The 22,617-nt window shown below is 26.7% G+C and overlaps 1 protein-coding gene across 4 annotated transcripts in view; it reads right to left on the bottom strand.

Moving 5' to 3' along the window:
• The window catches only part of LOC135923690 (uncharacterized), a 57,211-nt gene that overhangs the window by 16,997 nt on the left and 17,597 nt on the right, over positions 1-22,617 (bottom strand). For 3 of the 4 annotated variants that reach the window (XM_065458578.1, XM_065458581.1, XM_065458579.1), the window contains exons 3-9: positions 18,970-19,148; positions 17,507-18,058; positions 16,579-16,732; positions 15,456-15,627; positions 10,846-10,952; positions 10,411-10,617; positions 9,546-9,783 (exon numbers count right to left, since the gene is read on the bottom strand). In XM_065458578.1, the coding sequence (XP_065314650.1) occupies positions 9,546-9,783; positions 10,411-10,617; positions 10,846-10,952; positions 15,456-15,627; positions 16,579-16,732; positions 17,507-18,058; positions 18,970-19,148 (1,609 nt within the window). Of the gene's footprint in view, positions 1-9,545; positions 9,784-10,410; positions 10,618-10,845; positions 10,953-15,455; positions 15,628-16,578; positions 16,733-17,506; positions 18,059-18,714; positions 18,818-18,969; positions 19,149-22,617 lie in introns of those variants that run through there. The other variant, XM_065458582.1, reaches the window with a different exon arrangement.

The raw sequence follows: 22,617 nt of genomic DNA, 5'->3' as shown, positions 1-22,617 counted from the left end.
AAGGAAAAAAATGGAACGTTAAAAAAAATTATACTTATTGAAAATTAAAATATGAATTTTTCTTAATAAAAAAAATGCAAAAAAAATTAATTTAAATTTTTTAAATATCGGAATTTAAACGGAAAAGCCAAAAAATGAGATATTATCAAAGTTTAACTTTTTAAATATTAAATTAAGTTTTAGTATATCATGATAAAGCGATGCATGATAAAATGTCGCGTGTTCAAATGACTGAGTGATAAAGTGTCGTCGTGAATGTCGTCATGATAAAAGTGTCGTCATGATAAAAGTGTCGTCGTGATAAAGGGTCGCATGATAAAGTGTCGCGTGATAAAATGTCGCTAGGCGATTTTATAATGCTATAAAGCATTGAGCCCTTCATTGCTTCATTTCATTTGAGTATTTCTAACCACTTTAATGGTCATAGAATTAAGATCAAGCGAAGACAAAAATATTAAAATTATTGGCGCATATTTTAATAAAAGGAAATAAGTTTTTAAGGGCTGAAATTTTAAAAAAATTAACTGAACGACCGTTATAAAATTTATTCATTCGACGTCTTACATATTATATTTGTAATTTCTGGAGCTCCTATTTAATTGTTATTCTATTAAACTTATTCATAGACTTCATAGTTTGATTCGATATTAAAATGGAAATTTTTCCCCTTTTTCAGCTACATATGCAGCATGTGGCGAATACAGCCTATCAAGCGCGTACGCAGAAATTCGCCGAGGGAGGGGGGATTAAATTTTTATAAAAGTTATTCTAGGACTCATCTAAAAATATTTTAAGTATAAATTTATTAAGATTTGTGAGTATAAAATATTGATAATTACTAATACACATATTCAAATATAAATTAATTATAAAATATTAAATGTATATAATAGGCGTATGTATAAATCAATATAAAATAAATGTCTCAAAAAATAACTTTGTAAAAAAAGTATAAATTTTTTAAGAATTTAAAATTTGATATACAAATTTAAATTATATTTTTAATAAAAATGTTAGAAATATAGATTAACGCACAAAAATATTCTTACAAATAATTGCATAAATATAAATTTACAAAATATTCATGAAAAAAATATGATGATCAGAAAAGGGGAAAAAAAGGAGTGAAAAAGTTTCAGAAAATGTAAATATATATATGCGATAAGATGTAGGAATCAATAATATTTTTGAAAAATATTTTAGCCGACATCTGAATTCTTTGGCTTGGAGGGGGGATTTGCCCCTACCCCATTCCCGCTGCGTACACGCCTGCACCCTATATACTAGGAGAATTAATTTGATGAAATTCCGTCATTATGATTTTATTTTCACCAAAATTATGAGTGGCACCATCTGAAACAATATTGATTAATATGCAGAAGCACGAGTCAAACATTGGTAATTAACATGTTTTAAAGTTTTAAGGTTAGTTATTTTTATTTATTTTGGCAAAATAAAATCGCAAAAATTTTATAAAATTTTTTTATTTTTTACAGTTGTTGAATATTGGGATTTTAACAATTTCGCTAGAAATTTAGTCGCCTCCTTTTCTATGGGACAGAAATTAATTTAGTGAGAAGTCGCAAACTACTGTAGGGTATAGTAGGTATCAGAAATCTTCATAGATTATGCCGGCCCCCAGGGCTGACTTGGGTCTAATATCTTATTTTCTAGCAGGCCAAGGCTTTTGAATTTTTTTAAATGGACTTGGACTGGACTTGGGCCTAAAATTATTAAATTTAAATTTAGCTTATTTAAAACAGTTGTTAACTTAAATAAATATTGTCATTTTTTTTCCTCTAATAATAATAAATTTCAGTATTGTAAACAAAATGATTGCTTAAATAGACTTAAATATTGTTTATTTTAATTATATTAAAAATATCAAATTTTTGGATATGGACTCGGTAAATTATTTTGAAACCTATTATGGGCTTATTCATTTTTTTATATTAGATATGGCCGGGCCAGACTTGGTCACAAGATTAAGGCTAAAGAAGGTCTCAAGTAGGTATACGCCCTGCTCATCCCACTCGTAAAATATTTTAAACGCATATGCCCCCTCCCATTTTTTATTTTTTACCAGCAGTTGCAGACCCCTAAAATGTGTTGTTATCAAGAGTAACGTAATTCGTATGGTAAGGGGGTGTTGGGAGCATCATAATGTAGAATTAATAATTTTCGTTTTCCATAATTCTGACTTTTACTTAAATATTAATAATTCTGTAAAAAAACAAATTCGGTTGACAAATTTCTAAAAAACCGTATACACTAATTAATAAAGTATGGTATATAATTTTATTTTAAAAACCACAAATTCAAAGAAAAAAGGATAGAAAAAAAGAAAAATTGGTTACCCGAATAAAATCGATTAAAATAATTAATGAAATGCGTCCGAATGTCTAAGAATTTACTGCTAAAAAAATAAAAATTGATAAGAAATATTCGATTAATTCATTCCATAAAATTTTCTTTTTTAAAAATTTAAATGATAAAAAAAAAAGAAGTATATTAATAAAACTAGAGAGAAAAAATTTCTTTTTTAATTTTCAAATATCATATTGTAAGTGCCAAAAATAAAAAATTAAAAAGAATTTTTATCAAAAATAAAATAGGAAAATGCGTGTTATTTTATATTACACAATGTAACCAGTGCTGTAAACTTTAATGTTTACGTTGTATAGGCGTTCTACAGCACTGATTATTTAAAAGAATTAAATGGATAAATATTACTAACTTCCACTAACTTTCTTAATACCATATAGATGATTTCTTAAACAAAGTTCCAACATTTTATAAAGGTTAATTATATATTTTCTTTTAAAAAGATATCATTCTAACGAAAAAGCTTGGCAAAATAAGGTTGATGTTTGAAAACTTCCTCGAAAGTGTAAATAAATTAAATTATAATTGGAGATCAATATAATAATTATAATTAAAATCTTGGATCTAACCTAGCTGGATTAAGAATGCCAAATTCGAACAATTTTTAAAAAATAAAATAAACCTTAAAAACCAGATTATTAATATCTGATCATGCGAAAATAAATGCAAATACGTATTATTATTTTTTCAAATGATTGAAAAAAAGTTTTCGTAAATTTATTTTGTTTTATCGTGATAAACATCTAATTTTTCATGCCATCAGCTTCCCCGGAGCTAAAGAATATATAAAACAAAAAAATAATAACTAGTATATACAAAAAAAATTAAAGTATGGGGAAGGGAGGGGAGGGGGGAGGTGATTGGAATCGATACCCAATTATAGAATAGGAAGAAAACAAACTATTTTTCATTAAAAAATTAAAACAAGCATAAACAATATTTTTCATAAATTTGTCATTGTTACCTTATTTATTTATATATAATTTCAAAAATCATAGGGAAGGGGGGTAGTGAAGACTAATGGTCCAGGCTCAAATCACCAAACATCTTTTTTTTGAAATATTTAGACTATTAAAATGTGAGAATCTATATTCAAAATTCAGAACTATCAGCATCTGCACCACAAATGAATAACCCCAGCTTATAACTTCTGGTTCCAAAATTATTTTCCAAGATGATTATTTTATAATTCATTAAACCAGAGACCTACAGAGATTACCCATTATCTGCTCAAACTGGGTTTATAATTTTTTTCCATTGTCTATATTAGTCGCTTAAAAAAAATATAATTTGTTTTTGTGAAGTTGTCAGATATAAAAAAAATTCCATATTTTTTATAGAATCCACTTTTTAATAAACAATAAGATTGGTGAATTTTATAATATTATGATTAGTTGATGCAGATGCTTCACGCGGGATAAAAAAGGGAATTTTATTTGAGTTAATCAAAAACTATTTATTTTATAAATGGGAGAAAAATACTATTATTGTATTTATAGTGAAATCAATTAAAGATAAATGATAGCATTTGTTTATCGACAAATAAATCCCCCCCCCTTTCAATCAGGATAATTATGGGTAATATAAACTAGGGCTGTGCCAATATTCAATATGATGGGATCTGAAATTTCGCGTTTTTAAAAAATATCGGATCGGGCCGATATTTTCATTGTTTCTGGTTATAGATTTTTTTGTATATATAATTATATAATTAATTTCTTTTATTTTATGTACAATTTCATAATAATAACAAACTCATAAAAGGGTAATTCCATACCAAATCGCTAACTTTTGGGCCCGATTTTTTTAATTTTGATAAATATTGCATACTAAGAGAACATCATTAGTTATCGTATCCAAAATTCTAGCATCCTAATACTAATAGTTCCTGAGATATCAATGGTCAAAAAGTGCCAAAAATGACCCTTTATTAAAAATACAATACGATTTTTTAAAATTGAGATAATTTAAAATATAATGATGCTTAAAATAAAAATTATATGTCACTTTGTAACTCTATTAAAAGCCTTTTAGAGAATTTTAGGAATTTTTATAAAATAATAATGTTGTGGTTTCTATTTACGTTATAAATTTAAACCTGAAAGCTCCAGGTGTTTCGCATTCTAAATTTCTTTGAATTTAATATTTTATAATTCACTTACATTATATCTAACTGCAAAAAAAATTTGAACTTCAGAAAGTCATGGGTTTATTAGTTATTGAGATTTTTAAAAATAATAATTTCAATAATAGATGCCGCTCCTATATAAAATAACGCATTTTTGTTAAAATTATTTATTTTTTTAAATTTTTTTTAATTTCTAAACATAAATAATACTAAAAAATAATTTTTTTTTGTTATATAAGCAACAAGATAATGATTTTATAATATCTAACGAGTCACAATAAGGTGGTGTTTTAAACGGCTCAAGATTTTAGCCAAAATTAAATTATCCAAGCGAGATTTTGCAAACATTTGGCGGAAAGGTTTGGACATCTATTGTCAAAATTTTGAGAGTTAATAATATTTTAGATAAGATCTTGTTAACCGTTTTTAAAAATCGGCTAAATCGAGGCGTTTAACAACACTATATTCAGCCATAAATATTGTCCATATTTTAATGGAGATAATTATTATTTTGAGAATAAAAAAAAACAAAATACAATTAATAATTGGTAAAAGTTTTTTTTGAAAAGAAGAATATTTTATGACATTGATTCAGTAATAGAATTCGGATCGTTTTTTGCAGTAATATCGGATCGATTAAAAATTTATGGATCGTCTCAGCCCGAATATGAACTAAATTTTATTAATATTTTATCTAATTAATATATTTCTTAATCTCAAAAATTTATAATCCTCCAAAATTACGACGAATTTGAAAAAAATATTATTTGTTAAATTATTTCTCTTTGGGCAATTTATATTTTATATTCAATATATCTAATTTCATATTTTTATAAGCCAAATCGGTTGTTATTTTTTATAATTATAAGATAATGAAATTGTTAATATTTATAAAAATCAACATATTTTATTCGATTTACAATTAGTGATGATAAATGGATCCATTTTGATCCAACTACAAAACGCTTAGCCGAATTTTCAGTGAAAAATATCAGCTCAATCACGAGGTTTAAACCAAAAACGGCTCAACATAGAGGGAAATTCGAGGAAATAAATTAGCTAGTTTCGTTTCGCTCTTCAAGGATAAGCTGAATTAGCCGATTTTGCGAGATTCTTTGCAAATGTATATTAAAAAATAACGAAATTGCAGTATAAAACCTGTTTATAATCAAGGTTTCTCGACTTTGAGCGTTTCAATTTACGTCGCAAAAAATTTAAAATATGCATAAAATAGATTTAATCTCGGTCCCTTAAGAACCTAATATATGAAGGGATTATATTTAAACTTCTTACGCGATAAAAAAATAAAAGAAACAAATACCGATACAAAAATAAGATTTTTATAAAAATTATAATATTTTATTTATAATATGAATCAATTTATTATCATTTTTATAATAATATTTTAAATAACCTAAAAATTAATCAATTTACTAATAAAAAATGTATAATAAATAATATGCCATTGCTTAAAAGTTCATTTCCGGCAAAATTAGATTTATAAATTTAAAATAACGCGCTCAATTAATGGTTTAAAATGCAAAATAGGTGTACCCATTCTATAGAATTTTATAATGAATTTTAAAGAAATTTCAATTTAAAATGAAAAACCTAATGCGCATGTCGGGAAAATCTATTGAACTATTGCCTTATCAAAAACTAAGCATCATAAAATCTCGAAATAATCCGGTAATTCGGCACCAATGCTGGTGATTGCAGGATTAGACAGTATAGCGAGTAATTGAATAATTTAGATAGTATTTAGTATTTGTATTTTAAATGCTATAAAAAAATAAAAGGTATGTTTTGAATTCATGATTTCAAATAGATATATATACTTTTATTTTTTGTTAATTAAAATAAATTGAATTATAACTGTAAAAATCTACAAATTATTTCTTTAAAATCTTAATTTTGTGATCCAAGTTGGAGAAAAGAATAAAAATTTTATATGTTATAAAATAAATATACATCACATTCATTTATAAATAGCCAAATGTATATTTTTAAAATATAAATATCATCACTTAATTTTAATTGATATTTTTAACTGAAATTATATAAATTCAAAACTGTAGGTATGAAAACAAGATTGAATAAAAAAAGGATTGTTACAAAATGTAAAAGAAAAATAATGTAAAAAAAAAATACCAAATGAAAAATGAAAGATAATTTAATATAACGAAGATAAATCTAATCAGTTTGTTTGTTGTCCGGCATTTTTCTGGTTAGGATAAATAAGATACTAGCAATATTTAATCCAAAATAAATATTTTGAGAAGACTTTTAATATTTATTATTGTAATAATAGATAACCATACAGGGAGAGATATAAGAGTCTTAAATGACATGAAAAGATTAGATACAGATATTAAAAATGTGGCGGAAAATGCATACAAAAAACTTTAACGGGGGATTGACTTTTCCCAAAAATTTTATCGACCGGGTCGGGCCAATTTTTTGTAAAATTTTAACGAACCTGGCAAAAAATTAAATGGGATGTGTGCAAAAATTATTAACGTGCCGAAACGGGACGGGTGGGCTTTACAGATCTAAACTTTGAACATAGATAGTTCACGCAGAAGTTTCCTTACTGATAATATGTTTCTAGTTCTTGCTTTATACAAAAAAAATGCTAATTAATACAAAACATTAATCATTCAAATAAGCTCAAAGGTTAACTTATATAAATATCAGACTAAACTGAATTTATATTTTTAAGCTTTGAGCTAAGCCGGATGTAGGCACGTTCAGCAGAAAACCTGCTAAGGCATAAAGGCTGAGTTAATATATTTCTACCATCTAGTTGAGCTATATTTTCAGGTCAATTTTCGGCTAAAAATGGGTTTGGGCGTTTTTAGCCGGCTAAAAATAGAGCAATTACCAAACTATATAGCTAGTATGGTACCGGACAAAAAAATGTTGTATGTGAGCACCTTTGCTTAAATGAAAAAATGAATTGATTCAAGCCTTGAATGGCAAGGTGGGAAAAAATAATAAAAAAACAATTATTTTATTATTTTGGCTAATTCAAAAACAAGAACTCACAAAAACAAAATGAAAAGTAGGCATATTGTTTTTGATCTTCCAACCTACAGTCATAAACATAAAGATTTTTTGTCAAAATAGAAAAATGAAAATATCTATAAAAATAAAAAAATCATATTATTATATTGTTGAATATTTATAACTAATATTTCTATACTTAAATAGGAATTGGATCAAAAGCGAAAAAATTATGGTAAACTAAAAGTGTAATACCATTTCTGAAAAAGCTAAAAAAATTAAAATGAAAGAATAAATGTTTTAAAAAATTTGTTTAAAATACGAATCAAAAAATCCAAAATTTTTCTTTATTGCCGAGCTCGACTTATGTGGTTTCATATATTTGCATATATTATATAAGTTTCATTAAATATAACCTTTCTTAATTTTTTTTTCTTTTTCAGAGTAGCGCGCGATATTATATTTAATATTGCAATCTCTTTTAATAAGAAAATGTTTCTTATATATACTGGAATAGCAATTATTATATTATTGAAATTAAATAAAACTATTTTCCAGGGATGTGAACCTTTCGACAAAAAAAAGGGTCCAGGTCCGGGTACAGGAATAAATTTGAAAAGGAGCCGGGTAGGGTTCGGATTCAGGGAACATAAAAATAATGACTCAAAATAAGATTTTTTTTTCATTTATTTATTATTATACTTCAATATATACATATTCATAATTTACAAATTAAAAATTTAAAAATGAAATAATTTATATTTTAAATGTTTTATTCAATCACACTATCATAATATCTTCTAAAATATCATCCTTGAGATTTCCACATAAAGTAGACAATATATTCCAAGATGAAAATTCAGGTTCTACCCTAACTTAAAATAGATAGTTATCTTTATAAAATTATTGTACTTGTGTCGCCGGTACAGTCATGAAAATTCTATATAAGATATATAATTCTGGATATATTGAAGAATTTTCTTCCCAGAATTTTAAAATATTTATAACCTTATTTAATCTCTTAACTTCTGATAAATTTGCTATTAAAGATGCAATAGGCATTTTTTGATTCTCCTTTCCATCTGATGATAATTTGATATTTTTTTCAAAAATAAAATTTCAAGATCATCTATGTTGCTATCATTATTATTATTATTATCACTACAATCAATAGGTATTGTCGTAGCCTCCAATATATTGTAAATAATGGAGTTTTGTGTATGCCATAAATTCTTAAGATGGTCTTTAGCCATTTGTTTTTGCTCAATACTCAATACTCAATAAAACTTGATATCGAGTGTCTAAATATATAGAAGCGTATACAACACTATTTTGCAAATTTTGTTGCCTCGAATTTTCATGTTTTCTAATATTTCGTATAAAAAGGACTGATTTTTCTAAATCTAATCGGCATCTAATCCTATAAAAATCAAATAAACATAATTGTTCTGATTGTAATCTTAATATTGTTATTTATAAAGGAACTAATACACTAGTAAGGTCCTTTATTTGGCACTAATCATTTTCCGACAAAATGACTTCACATGCTTCTATAATAAAATCATTACAAATCTTTCAAACTTAATCGTTCTAGCATCATACAAATTGAGGACCAACGTGTTGTGCATTATCATTTAAATTAAAATATTATTACACAATTCACTTTAAAAATAATCATATTTCTATAACATAGCCTATTAAAAAATTTACATAATAAAATATTATTACCTATACTAATGATATCAATCACGAAATAAAATGGAAATCCAGGAAGAAAATTGAAAGAAAAACACGAAGATAAAATCAATGATTCCACAAAAAAAAGTAAAAAAAATTTAAATTATTTTTTAAAAAAATATTATATTTTTATTTTTAAAAATTTTTATGACACCTAGAACCCTTGTGACCCTCCACTTTTAAAAAGGGTCCGGGTTTGGGTTCACATCCCTGCTCTTATCACTTTTACTAAAATATATTATAACTATAAAAACCTATTTTTCGATTGTATAAAATGTAATTAACTAACCTTACGACCTCGTGGAAACATACTATATGCCGTTCATCTTCGTCAGACTCAATTTTAAGTCGGGACTCTCTGTCTCTCTCATTTTTGAGGTATTGGCTATGATTGTAAACATGATTTTCTCCGTCAATAAATGAAGCATTTTCTTTATCCTTAAATCTAAAGTCAGGATTCGTATTTATATTAGTGGTTACGGTAGTTAGAGAGTTGCAAGGTTTTCTTTCTGAAATGAGGATTTGACCTTTGCATGTAATAAATAGAAGAAGGTTATAGTATTTAACAATAAGTGATAGTTCATAGTCCTGTGTCCAAATTATATACAAATGGAATAAGAAAGTTATAGATTTATAAATATTGATTAAAAGAGTATATAAACGATTCCATTTTGACCACCTGATAGATTATGCTTTTGTATAGGGGAGTATTTTGTATTAAATTTGGATGGCTTAATTGGCTTGAATGTTAGCCTTATACTAATATATAATTTGATTATATAGTAGATTTAAACAATAACTGGCAAAGAATACGAACCAATGAAAGACAACCCACCACCTATTACGTGAGAGAGAACATTATTTTCCACTAGATAAAAATTGCAGACAATTGGTTATTTTAAGGTACTACCTACTTCCTGCAAACAGTCTATGCCATAAGCATAGCAAATGGGGAGGAACCCCTTCAGAAAGTTTTTTCGTATATCAAACTAATAAATTCCCCTACTCACCCCTCACCCCCTCTCTTCCTAAAATGTATTTATGTGTAAAATTTCAAAAAAAAATTAACAAAGCTGGACCAGGCCCTTACCTCTATTGGTCTCTAATATTAATAATCACAGTGAGAAAAAGTTTGAAAATGTAAAATGCATAACTTTCTTTAGCTCTTCCATTGTATTGTTTTTTGTCTTTGTCACTGGATTCAAGGATGGAGAAGTGATTAAAAGATTTTTTGGAACTATTAATGTTAAAAGTCATGTTAGAACTACTAACCAGAGAGGCTTGAGTATTGATCCAAGCGTAACCTCCTTTGTTGACCAATAGCCTGTAAAAACATGTTTGAACCTGACCTTTTTTGTGCACTGTCAATAGTAGTTATTTTGTGTAAAAATAAATTAAAATAAAAATACATCTGCATTCTTCTTTTATTCTTTTTTTTATTAACTTAAATATAAGACAAAAAAAACCTCTAACCAGTTAGAACTAAGCTTTAGAAGTCTTACTCAATTATTATTTTACAAAATTTACTTAAATTATACATTTTCTTAATTCTGATATGAAAATGGTAAAGTAAAATTTCGAGTTCTTACGATTTTGCAAGCTTTTTCTAAAGGTCTCGAGATCAAGCACGTGTATGTAATCATAGTAAGATCTACCAACCAGTTGCCAGATTTCGTAACCCAATATATCCGTTACTCTGGGGTACATGTAAAAATTATTATTATATTAATATATATTTTTTTCTAAACATAATCTCAAATAGAATTTTCTTTTTCGAAGAATATAGCAATAGACTAATTTAGTCGCTAAAATTTTTAGTCGAATTTTTTGACTAAAACTATTAGTTAGTAGTCTATTAGTCGACTAAATTTAGTCGATTAACAACACTAAGTAAAATAGTAAGATCGGGTTTCGGGGATTGCCATATTTTAAATACTTTTCTGCTGAGGGTGGGGGGGGGAGGGTTCATGTTTAAAAATGTCGGATCTACAAGTAATCTTAAAATAGCTCAAGAAATATTATATTTATTTGTTCTCCCAAAATATTAATTCTAATTTTTGTGGTTTTTTAATTGCCAGTGCTTCACACCACCGATTGTCATATTTAAATAGGTTGACGATTGACGGAGGCGCGAATTGAAACATTTTAATTATATTTAAAAATAAGATCTTATTTTTTTTAAAAAACTATTATTATTTACTATAAAACATTTGATTTGTCTAACAATAATTTATGCTTGTTTATATTTGTTTATAATAGGTATTGTATTTATAAACATTTTTTGACTATATTTTTATTGCTATTTTAACATTAAATATAAACATAATTGATTAAAATATTATGGACGTTATGAGATCAAATTCTGTAACATAATAAATAAAAAATAGCATTGCCAGCAATGCCTTCTTTCGAGTGGAAACATGTTAGATATATTAAAAACTGTTATCATTTGCAATGCATATTTAAATCATTAATTTTTTAAAAGTTTGATTTTATATGACCAAGTTTTTATGACCAAAGTTTTAAATGTAGAGATTTATAATTTCTACATCATCTTATTTATGTTAGTTATATCTTTATTCATATTAAATAGGAGTACTTTTTTATTTTCATTTAAATATATGAAAAAGCAATTTCAAATTTTTACAAACATAAGCACTCACATTTACAAATTGATAAGATAGGCTACATTATAAAATACAAAAAGAATTCTACTGTACGGTTACAAGCTTAGTTGAGGATAATGATGATGCATAAAACATGTTGAAGATTTTAACTCATAGATAGGCCTGTCATATTATATATTTAATCTACTCTAATATTTAGAGGCAAGTGTAAGGGAATAAATATTAAATATTTTAATGATCTATTAAGAAGAATCCTAGGTTAGATACAGATAATATACAAGCATATTTAAGGCAATTACTATGTAAAATTTATAGAGAAAACAGAAAAATATTGGCAAAATAATTTACCAAAAAGTTACAAATATCGACCTCAAAGTTCAGCAAAAGATCTTTAAAGTTTCTAATTCTATCATAAAATCATACATGTATTATAAAAAAAAATCATAGAACATATCAGCTTATGCCGAAGAATGGACATATCTGGTATTAATATTAAACACCAAACCAAGCCAAATCAGAGAAATATTTAGCTAAATAACGTTTTCTAGGGGTGTACCGATACCACTTTTTGTAGGCCGATCCGATCCGATATTCCAGATATTAAATTGATATCGGCAGATAACCAATCCGATATCATATCTAATTTTGTATTCTGTAAAGATACCGGTTTTAATTTTTAATATACTTTTTATTAGTACAACATCTATAATTTTACTATACCATAACATATGTCATTATATTATAATGATCAGTTTTTATTCAATTCAATTGCTATTATTTATATAAGTAATCACATTAATCTATTTACATAATTAGTAATAAACAAATATATTATGAAATTTGAAATTAATATATCGAAGATTTCTTTTTAGAAATACCAAAATTTCCAATTTATCAGAGATCGACTGTTAATATCACTAACATCACTAAAAACAGATTCTGAAGAGATTAATGAACACTTTTTTAAACAGAATGCGAAAAAAGATAACTATATTGCAGAATGTTTATTAACTAATTATTACTATTAAAAAAAATTAAACATAAAAATTTATTTCGATTTTATTTATAAAAATAAATGGTTTTTTAGATATAACTTTTTTTAAATTTTTTTAAAAGCGCCATTTAATATCGGATCGGATAGGAAAATTTTAAAATATTTGCCGATAATCCATATTTTAAAATGGGCGAAATATCGGCCCGATCCGATCCGATATAAAATATCGGTACATCGCTAGTTTACAGGCTTATAATTTTGAGTAGTGGAATGTAAAAAGAATGTCTTCTTCTTCTTTTGACATTGGTTAATCTAAATTTAGAAACAAGTTTAAACTAAAAAAAAAAGTTGGAGAATTTCCTTTTAAATATTTTATTTGTTATTATTGACTTACATTAAAAAAAGATAAACTAGTTATGCATATATTATATTTGATCTGATATTTTTTAGTGTTACAAATATAAGATAAATAAATTGGTGGAAATTGAATATTATAATTTAATTTTTATTTTAACTAAATAATTTTCACTTATTAAACTGCTAAAACAAGTTTAAATAATACTCAAATGGTATTTGTATTAAAATATGAAGTTATTTGTAAGTAATGAATTTTGATAATTATGTTTAGTTTCCATATCCTGCACCACCAAAAAAACAGTTTTGATATTGATGCCGAAAACGATAATCATACATTTTCTGAATAAGTTTGTTTACATAATTTTTAAATATTTGTGATTTTCGGATTAGTTCACCACTACCAGGATGCCACGGCAGATTAGAGTTGTCAGAACTCATGCGGCGCTTTGATAAATATAAAGGCTATTTTTTAATATTCAAAAAAACAACTTACTTAAATTTAACGTTTTGATTATTTTTAGATAAACAAAAGTGCAGGGATTGCCTCGTAGTGGGGACCCAGGATACGTAGGGAATTGCCTTAAACTTTTTAGGAACTCAAAAGATAATAATGACGAGTGTTTTTATTAGGGGCTAGTGAAAAGGCATGAGAGCCCGCAGCATCGTTTTTATATCATTGCAGAAGGGCTGGGCCTTATAAATTATTTCCGTGTTTAGGACTAAGCTGGAAGATAGGTCCTACCAGTCATCGAAATGTAAATACAGACGACTGAGAAGCATTTAGCTATGAAAAAACCATTTAAAGTAATGATTTGCTTAACTGTTATATTTAAAAAAAACTCAAATATTCAAAAAATAGGATTAAAAACAATTTTTCCTTGAATATTCATAAAAAATAACAAAATTTACTTTAAATTTAAAAAATTATTTGAATTAGTATATAAAAATGCTGTCAAGGCTACTTTAAAGTAGTGCGCTATAGCTAAAACTACTTACCAAAATCCAAAATTAAGTAGTTTCGTTAATAATTAGCTACTTTTCAAAAAAAAATAGAGTGCTTTAGCTATTATATTTTAATGTAACATAGATATTTAAGTAGTACCTTAAAAACTATGCGTAAATTTTTTGTCCTCAAGTAAGCGAGAATAAATAAAGTATTGCAGCCCCAATATTTTTTTTAAAATTTTTATAAGAATAATATCACATATAATAAAATATTTTTATTATAGTTTTAATTAATATATTTTGTATTGCTTTTAAGAGAAGATGTCTCTAGTGTTGTTAAATGGCCCACTTTGAGATCAAAGGTTTGAACATCCATTAATGAAATCTCAAGGCTCAGACAGTACATTTTCGGCTAATTCATCTGTTTTTAAAAATAGGCTCAAATCGAGCAGTTTAACAACAATAGATGACTTCAAGGTTTTTATCTAGCAAAAAATATCTTTTTTCCTCAAAATATCATTTTCTAGAATAAATATTCTCTCAAAAGGAAAACTGGAGGGATATTACACTTTGTGTAGGAAAGAGAGAACTCTTTAAATATTGTGATATGATATGGATGATCTCAAAAAAGTTTGTTATATAATCAATATTATTTATATCATTATTTTTATCATCCTCGTCGGAAACATCACCAAAAATTAGAGAACACGAGATATACATGTTTTTTAAGTGATTTTTTTTAAATGTTGAATATAAAGATGATAAAGTATATAGTTCCTGAGCTGAGATAATCTCTAGATTAGTTTATCCTTAATTATTGTGTATAATTCTACTTTCAATCACGTCAAAAAAAACTCATGATACTAGCTTCCCCTCTTTGTTTTGCCTTTTCTTAAATAAAATTTCTAAATTAAATCTAATATATATTTATGATTACGAATAATATCATTTTCCAAAATTTAAATAAATGAAGAAAGAAAGTGAAAGGATTTGAATATATATATTTTTAAAAAATATCCATTTTATTTATTCAATTATAAATAGAAAATAGTTATACCCATAATTTTATATTCCCTAAAATTTAAAAAGTAATAAGTTGATATTTTACATCTATAGCTAGTTTAATATCATTGGTATAATATAAACAAAATATAAGTTAAATGAAAAGAAAAACAATTTTATTACTACAATTATAGGATTTAAATGAAATTTTTAATAATATTGAAGAATATTGAATGGGAATAATATATATAATTTATTCAACTCAAATTTAAACCTTTCATCGAAATACATGATCTTCATGTCCAATTTGTGCTTGCTTACCAGAAAAGGTGGTACAGGGGGTATGGGTTCTTTAATAAGGTTAGGTAAACCAGCCTCCTGTTTCATGTATTCATTCATTTTCCCATTTGGTAAAGTTTTTGTAATGTTGGGACCACAGAATTTACCTTAAAATTTTAAAATATAATTGTAAATTTAAAAAGATTTTTTTAAAAAAAATTATCATTTTAAATTATTAGACAAGCTGAACCCGTTCTTAACTAGGACCTAATTTTAAAATTTCAATTTTCGACCGGCAACAGATCTAATTTTTTCAAACTCAACTTTTCATTAAAATTTATTGATCATTTATATATTATTTAGCCTACTTTATAATATATTTCACCGCTAATAAATTTCATGTTAGCAATAAATATTTTCTTCACACATCTTTTAAAATTTTATTCGACTATAAAAATTTTGTAAAATTTATTTATCTTTTATATATTATTTAGCATACTTTATAATATATTTCACCGCTAATAAATTTCATGTAAATATTATCTTTACACATCTTTTAAAATTTTATTCGCTTTAAAAATTTTGACCTTATTTTAAAGAAATCGGGTACAGATTCGGAGCAATAAATATAGCGGACAGGGGTCAGACCACAAAAATAAGGGTCCAATGTAGCGCTCTAATTATAATTCAAAAAAGATTTACCCCTAAAACTTTTACATTTAAATCAATTTTGAAGAAATTTTTTTTATAAAAAACATCATGTTAAAATATGGACTATCTTTTGTACAGAAAAACATTACTCAAAATTAATTTGAAAGGTATGGAATAAACCCTTTAATAAGATTTTTTCCCCTTCCCAGACTCAATTTCCATCAAAATTGTTAGAACTTAATAATAATCAAGAAAAAATATATAAAGTCATTTAATATATTAACATTCATTTCATCTATATGCTCAAGTCAAATTAAAGAATATAAAAAATCGTTAAAAAAATCTATCATTTTGTGACATGCTCAGAAATATAAATTAATCTCAGATAAATTATTGAAATTATATTTTAAAGGCTAATAAATAGATATGTCAAGGCTCTATAAAAAAAATAGCAAATAGAGACTTACGGGAAAATAGAAGCGCGCGAGATTTGATAGCGGATTCGAACAGAGACCCGCATACGGGAGCCGCTATTATCAAACTGCAAAGAGATGTGACGCTAGGTACATTGGTCTTGTTGCTAAATGACTTGTAAAACGTATGACCGAATAAGTGCATCACCTTATGTAATTAATTTACATAAAGTATAAAAGAAAATCATAATTTTTGATAAATCGATAAAATAAAGGAGCATATGGTTATGATTTTTAAAATAGCGGCTTGTGATGCTGAATCGTGCATGCACACCATGTGAAAAATCACAGTAAAAGTTAAAAATAAATGGTAATAGGAAAAAAGCCTGGAAGAAAACCCCAGGTAAAAAGGTAGGGAAAAGGGTCTTTCAGGTAATTAAGCTAGGAGTAGGGTTATACAGTTTTTTTTTAAATCAACTTGGATGTTAAGGAAAAAAGATAGAAATGATAGATTAGAGACATGGGTTACCTTTAACTTATATATTAAAAAATGGTTTAATAAAATTTGGTCATTGCTGAGTAAAATATCTCTATTGTTATTTCTTAAATAATGATGTAAGCCATTTTATAAAAAAAAATATTTAATCTGGATTCATTGTTTTTCCAAAGTGCATTATTGGGGGCTTTTCTTGAATTTTTTTTTCTAGGAAATGTTTTTCCTTGATATTTTTCCAAGGGGAGGGGGAGTTTATTCCGGGAAAGTTCCAAGTACCAATTTTCACGGAATCTAAGAAAATATAAACTTGTATTGCCCTTTTTAGAATGGTCCTTTTAAGTTTATTAGCATGCCAATATTAATATTTATGCATAAAGCATACCACTTCATTCTTTATAATATAATTTAAGATATTACAAACTTAATCTGGTTAACTTTTTTTACAAAAGAATCCAATCGATTAATAAAATCAATATATGTCCAAACTTTGTAATTGTGCTGTTGATTCAGTATATTCCTATTAAGTCTGGGTTGATGATGCACCACGTGATTGACTTCCCATCCATTATCATTATCCTTGTCATTTTCATCTGTAGTAAAAACATTAGCTGTCTTGATGCTCAGGGATTCTAGGGAAGGTTTTAAATCAAAGTCATTAACAATAGCTCGATCATTCGTGCCCCCATTTTTCTTATGCCCACCATGCGCACTATCAAAATTTATCTTTGTTCCGTTATCTCTATCTGAAGCAATGATTTTATTACTGCTAATATCAATATAGTTTTTATTGATATCTTCCTCGTCTGATTTACCCTTTGATATAATATCCTTCCCTTCCTCTTCGTTGCTTAAATTCGCGTTACTGGCAGAAAGCGAGCATAAACATTTGAGCCTAACCACTATATCAACCGGAGTTGAGCCATGAGTCTTTGAAGGTTTGTGGTCAGGTAACAGAGGCGGAAGGGTTGGGAGGCTTGAAATATCTTTTTGGTCACAAGGGTGAACGAAATCTGATATTTTCTGGCCCAGCAGGCATATCTAATATAAAAATATGTAATGTGTTTGTAATGTAGATATCTTAACTTAATATTTTAAAAAATTAGACATAGGTAAAAATAAAACTGATTGGAGTTATGATTTTAATAGTCATGTCGTGACTTGTGTCCCTTCATATTACCTACTTACCAAAAATCGATATAATAATTATTTTAATTTTGAAAAAAATGCTCATAAATTTCAAGACATATGAAAGTAAATTTTAAAAATTTTAATCGAAATCGAATGGCAATTAGACTAATCAACGCCAAATTAATGAGCATAGTGTTATCATTCCATTATTTTATGGCCATATTTTTTATGCCGTAAAAAATTCCGGAGACAAAAAAAAGATTTACGATAAAAAATTATTGGATGGGTGAAGTTAACGCTTATTTTAGAAGTGATCTTAATTCTATCTGCCCGTTAAAAAAAAGATGAGAGACGATGTGATATAATCAAATTAAAAAAATGAGATAGCATATCATATAAAATTAGTTTCTAGTGCCAATCCTGACCGGTCTGAAAATATTCATATTGAGTGAAGAAAATTGATAAACAAGATGAACTTGATTATAATATAATTATAATTATAAAAGTTTTTTGAAAAGTAACGATGGTATCTGTAGTTAAGTAAGACACAGTTATATTTCACTGACCTGAATAGGTATTTCGAGCAGGTCAATTTTTTGGGCTGATATCGAGAAAATATTTATCATTTCATTTGTAAGGAAGGATCTTTATTTTAAAGCTCGTTTGAAATTGAATTTTTTTGAAAGTCTAAATTTTTTTATCACTTAAAAACTTGATTAATTAAAAAAAATAGTCATATGGTTTATTATATAAAAATAGAAGTCAAAACTTTATTTGACGATATATAATGAACTTTCAAAAATATATAAAGTATAAAGTACCTTAGATATTCCCAGATATTGTTGAACGTTATCAGATAGGTATATCAAAGTTCCATTTTCGGAAATTATCATGAAAAAGCAATCTAAAACTTTTAAAAAATCCTGGTTTAATAAATCGCATGGATGCGAGATAGGAAGATCATTGCTTGATGGGTATATTTTTGGGATATTGGGAAAGTCTGTAGGAAGGATATAATAATATATGAGTATAAAAATATTAATATCAGTATCGAATCAGTGTGGATATTTAAACCTTTTTAAAAAGATCAGATCGTCAGATATTTGCAAAATAGATTCCCTAAAAAGAAGTAATGGCTGCCTAAAGGTGACTATAAAGAAAGGGTTATAAAATTTAGAAAAAGGATAGGGTAATCCAGGAAGGTGGTATGTTTAGATAATTAGAGGGTCATATTTATAAAGAGATTTTGTCATAGATAAAACGCCTCATTTACATCTCCATAATTAACGGGTTTATGTTATACGGTGTCAAAGGTACTGTTTAACAAATCTGTATTTTACATTTTTTGTGTGGATCACCACTGCCACATATGGTTATAACATATACAAATACTTTGGGTGCTTTTCGAATAACGTCTGTGGCCTAATCGGTAATAGAGGATATCATTTACTGTATAAATCCGGGTTCGAATACAGAAAAGGTCAGGTTTTTCTAAGGCTAACCTAGGTAGTTGCAACTGGGTATGAACAAAATTTGGTTATTGTTTAACAAATTGCTATATGTTGAGCTGGCGCCGTTTAATAATTAACGTAGGTTAGCTGTGAAAAACAATTAAGATAGCCTAGGACAAGTTTATAGGGGAGAGTTTTATCGATATCGATTGAAAGAAAGTGATTGGCAAATAGAATTTGAAAAGTTTTTAATTTATTTGTGAAATAGTTTGGCATTAATGCTTTGTTCAGATATAATATCCTTTAAATTATTTAATATTTTTGAATATATATTATAAATAAATTTTGAGCCCTGTTCATAGTGTCTTTGTTGATGTTGGATGAGGAGTTAGTGTCTAGGCATGAATAATTCCATAATAAAAATACCTTGTAACCATGGATTTCGTTTGATTCTGTCAAGACGTCTGCGATCGGGAAAGAGATTTAAGGATTCTAATGAAGAAAACCCGATCAACTCAGTGCAAAGAATATGACTTAATTGCATTTCGCATGTCGGGTTTGTCGGCCAGAATTGCTATTAGTATAAGGGATGCAACGCAATACTGTCATCATCAGTATGACATTTGCTACCTCTACATAATAAGAAAGGAATATTGACTCTGTTACATAGGGCGTAGCTGAGCTCGAGTTATTCAATTAGTTTGAGGTTTTTCGATGTAAGCTCTAAAAACTCATATCCCCGATCCTTGATACGTTTATTGAATGTGTATCTAAAGGTGAAAAAGTTGAAATAAGGTAATCAATCAACGGAGCTTTTCAGAAGTTAGATCCCAATCTATATTTTATAGAAATTGGAAATTCGGTTGTGGTGGCAACAGATTTTGACCATTCCATCCTAGCTAGATTTAAAAAAGCTGATATATGTTTGCCGAATAGCGTCTGTGCTTATAGGTGGCTAGCGTAGTGAGGATCTAAAACCAAGGCCTCCAAAGAGGGCATCGTGGATTGCAGCAAATCTATGTCTGTAAACCTGATGTTTAAGTAATCGCTAAGAATAGCTTTTATCCCGTCTCGTATCTCACTAGATGCTATTTCTTCAAATATATTGGTAGCGATCGTAATGAGTAATGATTTTAGGAATGTTAAAAAAATTCCTAAAAACAACGCCTGAGATTATAAACAAGGAAAAATAAGTTTTCAAAAATATAGTCTATAATGCCACAGAGAGAATTTATTGACTCATCACCATTGGGAGGCCCAAATGAGAAATGAGATAAAGAAATGTTTAAAATCAAATGTTATATGGAAGCATAGTAGGGCTGGGAACCAATATTTAAAAAAAAGATAAACGAATTATTGTATTGGTATTGGGTTTAAAATATTGATATTGGAACAATATTTTCCATTTCTTTTATTGGTATATATTGGTTTATATCGGTATTGGTTTAAATTTAAATTACTAATTAGAATAGAGGTAGTAATTTAAAAAACCCGTAAATTCTAGTTTTAAATAAACATGAAAAAAAAATCATGAAGCATTACCATAAAAGAAGTAACTCTCAAAATTTTACTGAATCCATCTTTTTTTAAAGTAGGAATTTATTAGGTGATGTGAATATAAAAATTTTGATTTAATCATAGATTTTTTGTATCAACAAACCTTACTAAACCAATCAAATAATAAATTTGAAACTTTTTATTTAGCACAAAAATATAGCAAAATGAGTACACTAAAATACAACATACTGTCTATTTATATATAATACAGTGCAAAAGTTTGATATAAATTTAATATAAGGGAATTTTATGTCTTTAAGAAGGATCCTGCATGCGCATCCAACTTTTTAAGCACAGGCAAGCTGGATAGTATGAATCTAGTGAATAACGTTGGTCCGTTATAACATACCGTCCTTCTGAAAAGGCCTTTTCAAGGCTGGCGGAGATGGAATTGCAAGATAATTTCTGGCAATTTTCGATAATATTTGATATCTATTTTTATTTAAATTCTACCCATTAGAAATTGTGACTTTATACATATATTTGCTTATTTCTAAGCTATTATTGTCATGACTATGTTTAACTTGATATGTTTTATCATAAAAGGACACTTTTTTGTATTTATTTTTATTTCATTTATATGTTCAGCAGAATTGAAATAATTTATTTTATAAATATTACATTCTTCGGTTAGATATCCAATGAGAGTTCCTATACTATTATCCTTTAAGGTGATTTGATATTTTAAACCGTGAGTCAATGATTGTTGATATAATATAAAGTTTTTATAAAATTATAGTATTTATCAAGTTTTGCTTAGGCAGCTAAAGAAGCCCTCTTTAAAATAGTATTAGGAATATTACTGTAACTCTCAACATGCTCAAAAATGCTGGAATATAAAGGAATGATGGTTGAAACTAATGGAGTATCCACATGAAGCCATCTCTATAGTGAAATTAAATGGTTCCAGAAATTCTCGATATATTTATATATTATTCCAGGCTAAGGCATTAATATAATTTTCTTCTTTGGTATTTTGTAAATGATTGGTATATGTTGTCATTGTCATATAGGGTTTGAGCAATATTGCCCTTTCAAGCATTTGGTATATGGAATTCCAAAGTGTTGGTATATCCAAACTTGGACGAGGAAATTCTAAAGTTAGATTTTTTTCAAGAAAGATTTTTTCAGGTTTATTAAATTTAGATATAAAAATTTTAAAAATTTTCTTATAAAGTTTTATTTAAGTGTTCCAAGGCGGCCATAACAGCCAAATGTACAACATGAGAAAAGCATGCACACATTATTTAAATTAAAATTATCTTTTTGATTTAAAATTTTTAGAAATGCTAAATTATTATTTGAATTATCTAATGTAATACAAAAAAAAATCAATTTCAAATTTTACTTTAAAAATATTTTAAATATTAATAGAATTATTTGCTGATTTAAAAGAAATGAAATCTAATAAATGATTATTTAATTTAAAATAATTACCAATATAATGAATTGTTATGCCCA

Source organism: Gordionus sp. m RMFG-2023, chromosome 2 (genome assembly GCF_954871325.1).
Source record: "Gordionus sp. m RMFG-2023 chromosome 2, tfGorSpeb1-WG-v2, whole genome shotgun sequence".
In the NCBI taxonomy this organism is placed as follows: domain Eukaryota; kingdom Metazoa; phylum Nematomorpha; class Gordioida; order Chordodea; family Parachordodidae; genus Gordionus; species Gordionus sp. m RMFG-2023.
This window is presented reverse-complemented; position numbering and strand designations above follow the sequence as displayed.